This window comes from Fukomys damarensis, unplaced genomic scaffold, assembly GCF_012274545.1.
Source record: "Fukomys damarensis isolate Sample0158 unplaced genomic scaffold, DMR_v1.0_HiC HiC_scaffold_35, whole genome shotgun sequence".
Taxonomy (NCBI): domain Eukaryota; kingdom Metazoa; phylum Chordata; class Mammalia; order Rodentia; family Bathyergidae; genus Fukomys; species Fukomys damarensis.
In genome coordinates, this window is record NW_022900947.1 from 55,508,625 (window position 1) to 55,519,852 (window position 11,228).

Here is an 11,228-nt window from a genome sequence, read left to right on the forward strand (position 1 = left end):
GGCGGGGCAGGCGGGGGCGGGGCTGCAGGGGAACTCATGCTCCCACCTTTTCTTGCGGAGGCGGTGCGCCGGGAGGCTTGTGCTTTGCGAGGCAGGCGGCCTAACTACTGAGCCAAATCGTGGAGAACAGTGAGCATCCATAACTAAAACATTGACCATCTTTCCACTGTGACACTGCCCTAGATGTCTCCCTGTACGTCTGCCATTGCTTCAGCATCCATCCCCGTGAAGTAGGGATAAGTCAGCAGTCTTTTTGACAGTAAGTGAATTCATGCAGACATTTCTGGATTAACTCTGTCATCCTGTTTTTCATTCCACAAAAAGCACCAAATGCCGTATCAGTTGCTTTATTATCATTAGAAAAGCTCATCGGATCGGTCAGGTCCCCCCCACCATCAGGGACTGAACTCAGGCAGATGAGGCTCCACTGAGCTAAATCCCTGGTCCCTTGATCATTTTTTAAAACTATCTGTAGTAAATTAAAACCCTACCCAAAATAATAAGGAACTGGAGATGTAGCTCAGTGCAGAGCCCCTGGGTTCAATTACCAGTACCACAGAATCAGGCAGGTGAGCCAGGCCTTCATAACATATTATTAACAAAGCACAGCATGTGCATGTGCTGGGGCTTCAGCCTGTGTCTTCTCTGCCCTCGTTTTCTTTGTCCGGTAGCCGTGATCAATGGAGTACAAATATGAACGAGTAAAAACTTTAACTGTATAGAAGGAAACCCTGCAGTTTGTAATCGGGAACCACACCTGAAGCTTTCAAATGGAAAGCATTAATTTTTCTATAGTGAGAAAAGAAACTTGGAACACTTATTCATTCATCTAACATTTTAAGAGCTTTTTTTATCCCTGGTACTAAGCATTTGAGGATATAGGCCTATAGTGTAAGTATAAAAGTAATGATTGAGTAGACATATGCCTAGATTTATAGGAGAATAACAAGTTTTGTAAATGCAACAGGTGGAATACCACCAGGCCTGAAGAGTTGCGGTATTGGAGCCAAGCATGGTGGTGCATGCCAATTCCAGGCCGTGAGAGGCAGAGGCTTGAGGCTCAAGAGTTGAGGATCAGCCTGGGCTATAGAGTGAGATCTAGTCATAACAGGAGGGGAAGATGGAGGAGAGACTTAAGTTAATGTCTTCTGAACATGGTGACAAACACCTATAATCCCAGCTACTCAAGCAGCTGAGGCAAGAGGATGGAGAGTTCTAGGCAAGTCTGGGCAATTTAGCTAGACTGTGACTCAAAATAAAGTGATTTTTGTGGTACCGGGGATTGGATCCAGGGCCTTCACATTGAGCCCTTTTTAAATTTTTTAAATTTTGAGACACCAAGTTATTCAGCTTTCCAGGGATGTGGAATGTGGATGCTTTCCAAGCATGTACTGCATTGCATGGCTAAAATTTTTTTAAAAGGCTGGGGAAGTAGCTCAGTGCCCTAGGGTGCAATAACTACCAGTACTATAAAGCATATACTGTAGATATATTTATATTTCTTTTGTATATAAAATAAATTTTAAAATAAAAGTTGTAGCCTTACTAAATATTACAAGCCCAAATGACTATAATTAGCCGGCAAGTGCTAATTATTATGGAAATGAAAAGTCTCTCAGACAAAGAAATGTACAATACACTGATTTTGACTAAAATGGTGGCAACTTGAAGAGAGAAAAGAGTTGGCAAGTTTTCTTCCAAGGTGACATCAATGAGACTTGAGGACTGCTTCAAGAGCAGGTGTTCGTTGTTGTTTGTGACTGTATTTGGAAATGCATGGAAGTAGGTGACTTTTCATCACTGAAAAAGTTGAACATTGGATGTGGATGCAGTTGATCAGAACAGAGCCAAATTCACCTTATGTTAGGCCAGTGAAGTTTGACTGCAGGCTGTTCATCTGCCAGTGTTAATATAAAAGAAGCTGCTGAGCCGGGCGTAGTGGCATACGCCACCTGTAATCCCATCACTTGGAAGGCTGAGGCAGGAGGATTGCTGTGAGTTTGAGACCAGCAGGTCAGTCTCAACTACATAGTCTCAAAAAACCAAAAAAAAAAAAAAAAAAAAAAAAGCTGCTGATTTGGGTGAGATTGCCTACAGTCAAGTTCAAAGTGAGAAGGAAAAAAAGGCCCTACAAAGGAAAATGAAGCTAAAAAGGACAGCGAAAAGCTGGGCACAGTAGTGCATCCTTGAATCCCAGCACTGATGGAGGCTGAGCCAGGAGGATTGCAAATTCCATCTCACCTGGACAATTTAGGGAGATTCTGTCTCAAAATAAAATGTAAAAAAGGCTAGAGCTCAGTCATAAAATAACCCTGGCTCAATCCCCAGTATCACAAGGAATTTAAAAAAAAAAGACATGAATGGAAAAAGAGATAAAAGTAAGAGGAAAATTAAGAAGTCAACAATATTGTTTCCGGAAAAAGAATATTCTAATGTGTCAGGTTCTGGACCAGGAACACAACTCAAGGGTAGGCTATACTTTCCCTAGCATGTGCCATGCCCTGGCTTCAGCCCCTAGCACCATGTAGACAAAGTCCTTACTAAAATCAATATTCATCAAGTGAGACAAGAATAAGAAAAACACCTTAAGCTTAGCAATGTGGAAGGAGTGGATAACCTTGCCCACATGTTTTGAGGTGGTGATAACATAGAACAGGACAAGGTGGAGGTGAAGAGAAGAAGAGAGACATGCAAAAAAAGTAAGTTTTGTAAGTGGAAAAGGGGCTCAGACAGGGCAGGAAGTTTAGGTCAAAAGTGGGTGAGGGGCCAGGGATTTGGTTCAGTGGTTATACTGCCTGCCTCAAAGGCACACGTTCCTGAGTTCAATTCCCCTGTACCAAAAAAAAAAAAAAAAAAAAAAAAAAAAGAAGTGAGGCTGGGACCTGTGAAAGTGATTTTGGGAAGAATTAATAATTGAGGCTGCAGCAGGAGAAAACAGGCATTGTATGTGGATGCAATGTGGTAGAGGAAGTCAGCTTTAAACACAGGTGGTCCCTTTCTGTCATTTACTCACAATCACAGAACTAACAGGTGGGCTGCCTACTTGGGCACATTCTGAGGAATAGCTGGTCAAAATTGTAGAAATACTGCATTTGGGGGAGAGAAAGGAGAAAATCTATTACCTCCATTCCCTGGGGAGGAACTTTCAAAAGAAGTCCTCCCAGCATTGAGAAGCACTTGATTGTGAGCTGGGAGAGGAGCTGGAAGGGGATAGTTGTTCTGCTTTTTAATAAAGAAAAGAACTCATTTTATTGGCTGTGCTCTTAAAGTGACTCCTCCCATTTTCTTCTGATATGCAAAAAAACCTGATTAATCTCAAAGGATCAGACCCCCAGAGCATTGTTTTACATTTGAAACAAACTGAAAATCATGAATCATGGATGTCAATAAGCCTGGGCTGGCAAAGAGGAAAGGAATGGAAGTTGAGTACCATGAAGACATGGTGCCTATTGATGTGAGCTGGAAGAAGGTGCTATCATCTGAGAGTCAAGGAAGAAGTTTACTGGCTGGAGTCCATGCCAGCATGCTTCAGGAATGGAGGTTTCCAGTTGTTTCCAAGGACAAAGAAATGTAGCTTATCACCTCCATCACTGGCTCATCCTGTTCTCTGACAAGAGAAACTGACCCACTAGGGCCACACACACAAAGATGGGTTCAGAAGGCAGTGATGTGTTTCTTCAGTTAGCTTTATCAGCTGGCCTATATTCTTCATTAGCAAGTCCATACTAAGCAATTTTTATGTCTGACCATAGACTCCTTCTGCAAAAGAATAAAATTTACTTATTTACCATTGACTTGTGACACATGAATATAACTCCAAATAGCAAAACTTCTGCACTTGTTTCAATATACTTGTTAAAATGGGGGTGAGGGTAAGCTGATTATTTAAATAAAATGTCCTGTTTAGAAATACAATTTGAGAAACTAGAGACATTTATAATTAAATGGATGCACACTGAGGCCATACTCTTAAGTGAAATAAATAAGACACATAGTTTCTCTGTAATAAGGGTACTCTGGACCACTGTGGTTGATAAGTTTGTAGGATCAGCATCTCCCATAGAAACCCAGACTTGCTTCAGGGCAAGGACAGCTGGAGCCTGCAATAGAACCTTGCAGAATTTAACTGTGCAGGAGGTCAGGAACCTCAACTTGGGCCCTACAGCCAGAAATCAGGCTGAATCTCAGTGGACTGCAGCTAGTTTGCTGAGACTAATTGACATAGATCTGCACACTGCTGCACACATTGTCTATCACAATAGCAGAGACATACCCTGAGGAAGACCCTTATAAATATTTCTCCCTCTCTCTCCCTCCCCGCCCTCTTTGTCCTGCACGTCTCTTCCTCTTTGTTCCTGTTCCTATCCTATTTTAGATAGGTTTTATCTCTCTTCCCTTCTCTCCACTGTCATTATTCTTATAGGAAGGTGAATAGTTTCTAGCTTCCCTATTGCTGTTAGTTTGTTCTGTACTTGTCTTTGTTCCTTTGCTCTGTCTTCCTCTCCTCTTCAACAATTTCCCCAAATTTGTGTGATTTTTCTGTGTCTTCTAGCCTCACATCTAACGTTTTCCTCTCCTATTTCTCTATCCCTTCCTCCCCAACTCCTTCTAAATCCTTATCCTGCAGGGTAAATTTGCTATATTGAAGGGTTTATTTACCACAAACATATTTTGGTCCTCCATTTTGATCTAGCTCAGGAGGTGACAGATTAATTGCTACCAAAAATTGTTACTTTGTAAGCTATGTTTGATGCTTATTGCATCAATTGGGCTAAGGTGTCATGATTGATCTAATCAGGTGTCCTCCCTGGTATACTGAAAATGAGATGGCCTAAGAGTCATTACAGACTTAAAGCCTAAAGACCAGCTACACCAGGAAGACACCTCTGAGAAGGTTCCATAAGGTTCTAAATACAAGCAATAAAGATACTCACAATAAGCAATATTGAAGTATCAGCCCAGGAATTAAACCAAAAAACAGCACCAAAAAGAAGCAAAGAAAGAAAGAAATGAGGCTGGAGTGGTGCTCAGTGGTGCTACCCCCTTGCCTCCAAAGAGCAAAAACCCAAATTCAATACGGGAAAAAAAAAAAGAGAAGATAACCAAACAAGGCACAAACCCAGGCTTCCAGCTCACCACAGGTAAATTCTTGGGATAATGAAGTGGAAAGATCTGATAACAACTTGGACAACCTGAACTGACACAGTGGGAAGTAACAAAAGAGATGAATGAGGCTCTAGAAGAGTTCAAAACAAATAATTTCCCAGATAACTACACAAAGGGTGAGCATAATGAAACACATGATTAGAGACTCTAGAACAGAAAGAGATATTTTTAAAAAATACATAACTCAGGACCATGATGGAAGCCAGGAATGCCCAGCATAGTAAAAAATGGAAACCATGTATGCCCAACATAGGAAAGAAATGAAATCCATGAAACAGATTCAAATAGATATCCAGGAGATTAAAAACTCTAATGAAAGTATTTGAAGCAGAATGAGCCAATGTTTAGATAGAATATCAAAACTAGAAGACAGGACTGTGGTTAGTAACCATGAAAAGAGATTTCTTAAAAATAGTAAGGGACCATGAGAAATCAATCCAACAGCTACTAGATGATGCAAAGAAGAATAACATAAGACTGATAGGAGTCCATAAAAAAGCAGAAGAAAGTACAAATGACATTAAAAAAAAACTTCACAGAAGTAATAGCAGAAAACTTCACAAACAGAGCAAAACAATTTGACATACAGATAAGTGAGGTATATAGGACTCCAACTAACCATCACAAAAAAATATTTACACCTAGACATATAATAGTCAAGATCCCAGAAACCCAACAGAAGAACAAAATCCTACAAGCAATTAGAGAAACGAAATAAATCACATACAAAGGAAAGCCCACCAGAATCACAGCATACTTTTCAAGACAAACACTCAAGTCAAGGAGAGTTTGGAGTGAAGTATTTTGAGCCCTAAAAGAAAATAATCTCCAACTTAGACTATTATATCCTGCAACGTTATCTTTCAAAATCAATGGAGGAAATTAGATACTTTCATGACAAAGAACACCTGAGAAACTTCATGAATACCAAACCAGCACACCAAACAATTCTAAACCATATCCTAGAAAAAGATAATGAGGGTCACAACTCCATGATGCGCAACAAAGTGAAGCCATCAGGCAAGGTAAGAAATTAAAGAGAGAGGGGGAAAAATTAAAAAGAGCCAATGACAGCACAATAACACAACAATGAAAAGTCAATACATAACAGTTATAACCATCTGTGTCAATGGCCTCAATTCACCAATCAAAAGAAATAGACTGGCAGAATGGATTAAGAAGCAAAATCTAACAATATGAGGTATACAAGAAACACACTTAATTTAAAAAGAAATCCATAGACTGAAAGTAAAAAGATGGAAAACAACTCTCCATGACACAGGAACACAGAAAAAAGCAGGGGTAGCTATTTTACTTGCAGACAAGGTAGATTTCAACCAAAACTAATTAAGAGAGACAAGGTCATAACAACCTTGTAAAGGAAACAATCCAAGAGGAAAAGATGACAATAATAAATATATATACACCAAGTAGTAGTGCTCTTGGTTATATAAAACAAACAGTGGACATGAAAAACAAGGTAAGCACTAATACAATTGTAGTTGGGGAACTCAGTACTTCACTATCAAAAATAGATCATCTAGACAGAAAATCAACAATGAAATAGTATAAATGAGTCAAACTTTTGAACAAATGGAATTAATAGATGCCTACAGACTGTTCTACCTCACAAAATCAGAATACACTTTTAAAAAAATCTCGAACATGTTCTTTATTCAGAAACTTCACAAATGCTTCTTTTTATCAGATGCTTTTGCAATGCTAATACTTATTTAGAAACCTTAAGGCTGACTCACACAAGCATTTTGAATTAGTAGAATAGCCTCTCCAAAGGGTATTCAGAAGTATTTTGTGTTGTGAACTCTGAGGCTACAGGAAGGTAGGAGTGGGCTCTGGGAATCTGGGTCATTAACATACACACTATTGATTTATGCTCTGGGAATCTGGGTCATTAACATACACACTATTGATTTATGCCTCTTCTCTAGCTTATAGTACAGTACTTGATACCATATATTATTCTGAAAATTTTTGTCTACATCTTTCAGGTGTTGGCCAGATTCTTGGATTAGTTTCTTAGCACTATTCTATTGAGGTCTATTCTTCAGTTTACAGGACTGATAACCCCAGCATCTTCCATAAACTTTTTTTCCACATCTTTTATTAATTTAATTATATGTTATAAATTTAATCACTTTAAAAATGACCTAAAGTCAACTCTGGCTGTGATGTAGCTGTCTCTGATATATTCTTCAAAATTCTGTTTTTCCTGTCCCTGTAAAAGAACCTGACACAGCAAGAATTTTCCTCCAGCGTATACTTCCATCCACATCAAATTAAGGTAATCATGTACGTTTTATGCAGAAGTTGCCTGAAGTTTGCCCTGCTTTTGTTGTTATTTAAGGTATTCATTGAGTTCTTTTTCTTTTCTTTCCAACACAGATTTAGATTTGCCAATGATGGTCTTTTTATAGTCCTTTGGATATCAAAATCATGGCACACCTGAAGAATGTACCTCAACAACCCTTAAAGATAATGCAGAAGGGTTTTTCAAGAAGGTTCCAAAATAATGGGATTACAGGTGTGTGCCACTGAGCAATTTCTCCAACATTTATTTCCATTATTTATAGCCATTGTAGTGGAAGTGAAGTGCTATCTCATTATGGTTTTAATATGAACTTTCCTGATGATTTGTGTTGAGCATCTTTCCATGTGCAAACTGGCTGTCAATAGTTTTTGTTTCTTATAAAAACTGGTGACACATTCAGAAACATTTGCAGAACTCAGGTACATTTCTCAGTTCTAAGGCAGTTGTTTCACTGTGCTTTTCTTTGCTCTCTATGACATACTATGCTCTGCCATCTGATATTGTGTCTGAGTATTGTACATACAAACAGTTTTACTTGGATTTGAACTGTCTATTAAGCCTCAACGCAACACATGAAGATTTGGAAATCCTTCAGAATAATGCTAGAGTTAAGATTTTGCTAATGCAAATGTTTTCTCTAACTCCTTTAGCTGGATGTTTCCTGGAGTAATCATCATCTGGATTTTATCCTCCTCTGTGGAACTTTTATTTCTTTCAAATTCTTGTCTTGCCCAGTTCCTCAGGTATTGGCCATCAGATACATTTGGAACTTGCTGGATTGCTTGCAAAATTCTTCTGTAGAGGAGAACTTACTGTCTTCTCAGGCACTGCTTTAGAGTTAGTGTCCCCAGAGGTAAGTGTGAAGCAGCCATGTCAGCGAAACAGGGTGTCTAGATTACACATTTTTTTTCTGCTGTACACAGGTCATTCTCCAAAATGCACCACATGCTAGCTTATAGAATATGTTCAAATAAATGCAAAGGAATTGAAGTTATCCCCTGTATACTTTCAGACCATAGTGCAAGTGAACTGGAAATCAATAGTATAAGAAACTTCATGAACTTCACAAACACATAGAACTTGAATAACACTCTCCTGAACAACCCATGGATCACAGATAAAATGAAACTTTAATGTACATATTCCTAGACTACTTATTTCTCACCACTGAATTACTCTTATCTAGACTCCTGCTGTCATCTTTTATTTTCTACAGTCTTAATATGTTTCTTAGGAAGTGTCTCAAACATTCTGATGAAAAGTATGGCAAAATCAGAATTGGTAATTACTAACAAGTATGATAGTGCTTTGAACTTACAATATTTTTCTATAAAGCATATTTCACAAAAATATATATTTAATGTATCTCAATGTTTTAATATATTTTCATACCTGTACAAATTAGCAGTTCAGTTTTTAATCAGTAAATAAAATGTCTCATAAAAAAATGAAGTCTTTAATCCTCTTCATAAACTGGGGAAATATGTAACCAAAGTGAATAATTGGTGTTATATCAAAGGATCATGCAGTTCATAAGATCTTTAATTATAAAAGATTATTGATGAACTGGGTATGGTGGCATACATCTACAATCCTAGCACTTGGGAGGCTGAGGCAGTAGGATCAAGTTTAAAGCCAGCTTGGGCTACATAGTAACTTCAAGGCCAGCCTGAACTGTAAAGCAAGACAGTGTCTCAAACAAAAATTTTAAAAGAAATATTCTAATCTAATGTAATCCTTTTTGCAATATTCTTGCCAGATGAAGATCCAGAGTATGTTGAATAATTCCTAGTGAGAATTATTCCCCAAGAAAACTCTCTCATTTCCTCTAATTAAGAGAAGAAAAAGAAAAAGAAAGAAAATGAGAAATTTTTTTCAATGGGGATTTGGATATAAAGATTCTGAGTATTACCTAGATTTTTGCCTTGACTTCCTTCACAGTCTCTTCCTGAAATTCTGTCTGTGTGGTGGTGTATATAACTTAGATATAGGACGACTTTATGGGTAGGTAAAAGATTATTCCCTTAGTGATTGCTGGGGTCAGGAAGCAACACTTTCCCTCCCTTCACCACCTCCACACTGAAATCCCACCATTAGCATTTCTGAAGGAATAACACATTAAACTAAATTGCACTGGGGTGTTAATGACTCATGGGTAGATCTCATCCTGACACTAGGAACTCTGGGAAACACAAAACTACTAATAGAGAGAGCACTAGACATGGATAGGGGAAAATAAAATTAAGGCAAGGTCAGCTGAGATTTCCAGTGGTCCACACAGTGAGATGGGGGTGACTGCCTAAGAAGCGCCTGGAATCTATTCAGTGTCCAGGATTCCTTCTTGAGTTATTTTCTCTGAATCAGTCTGGGGTGGCTTCCTGGGAAGTTTGTGTTTGCTTTTGTTTGTTGGGGGGGCGATTATTTTTGTATGGAGGATTCAATCCAGGGGTGCTCTGCCACCAAGTCACATCCCAGTCTTTTTTTTACTTTGAGACAGGATCTTTCTAAGTTGCCTAGGCTGGCTTTCAGTCAAGATTTCGATCTTGCAGCCTTAGCCTCCTAAGTAGCTGGGATCACAGACATGAGCCACCATTTTTGATGCATACTTCATTTCTATATAAAGACTTCATTACAATAAGAAGTTTTTGGAGAAAACCTTAAATATAAAATTAGACAAATGGGGTTATAGCATACTAAGAAGCTTTTGCTAAGGAAATAATTGTTAAAGTCACAAAACAAACTACAGAATGGGAAAATAATTACAAATGATACATTTGAAAATATGTATAAAATATATAAAAATTTCAAAATTATATAAGGAACTACAAAAACAGAACAGCAAAAGAGCAAATAACCCTAACTGAAAAGTGGGCAGTAGGCCCAAGCAAATGTTTCTCAAAAGAAGCCATACAAACAGCCAAGTGTATGAAATAATTCTCAAGATTACCAATCACCAAGAAAATGCAAACTGAAACCACAATGAGGAAGCACTGAATTCCAGTAAGATTTACTATTACCAAAAAGGCAAAAGATAACAAGTGCTGGTGAGGATGTGGAGAAAGGGAGCCTTTGTACACAGTTGGGTATGTGAACTGGTTCTGCCATTATGGAAAAAAGCATGGAAAGTCCTCCAAGAGTGAAAAGTAGAGCTACCATATGGCCCAGCAATCCTATGACTGGCTTTCCTTTCAAAAGAAATTAAATCATGTGAAGGGAGACACTTGCGCTTCCATGTTCATTGCAACGCTATTCATGTAGCCCATACACAGAAACAGCAAAAGAATCCATCGACTGATGAGTGGGTAAGAAGAACCTGGTACAAACAGCCACTAGGGACCACTAGGCTGTGAAACTGATGTCCTCCTCTCACAAAAACATGGGCAGAACAGGAGACCCTTGTATGAACTGAGCTAAGTCAGACATAGAAGGTAAGTACCATGTGTCTTATTCATATGTATAATCGGATCTCCTAGGACTTGAGAGTAGAAGGGCTTTTCCGGGGTCAGGAGGGGAGGAAGAAGCAGGGAGAACTGATCAGGGAACACTGCTATGGATGCAGCTGGACCAGAGGGAGAAGTTAGGGTGAGTTGTTGCACAGTAGGGCCCACAAGTAAAGATTACGTACTGCATATCGAAACAGCCCAGACAAAGGATTCTGGATAGTTCTGTTACAAAGAAATCACAAATCTTTGAGTAGATAATAGATTTTAATCTGACTTGAACATATACAATG

At 38.7% G+C, this 11,228-nt stretch overlaps 1 protein-coding gene and 1 pseudogene across 1 annotated transcript in view; both read right to left on the reverse strand.

The window, feature by feature from the left end:
* Grsf1 (G-rich RNA sequence binding factor 1) overlaps window positions 1-159 on the reverse strand; it is a 20,273-nt gene extending 20,114 nt beyond the window's left edge. The window contains exon 1 of the mRNA XM_033758873.1: window positions 47-159. Coding sequence (XP_033614764.1) covers window positions 47-159 — 113 coding nt within the window. The remainder of the gene's footprint in view (window positions 1-46) is intronic.
* Window positions 160-8,103: 7,944 nt separating this feature from the next.
* LOC104849599 lies at window positions 8,104-8,367 on the reverse strand (annotated as a pseudogene).
* Window positions 8,368-11,228: the final 2,861 nt, after the last annotated feature.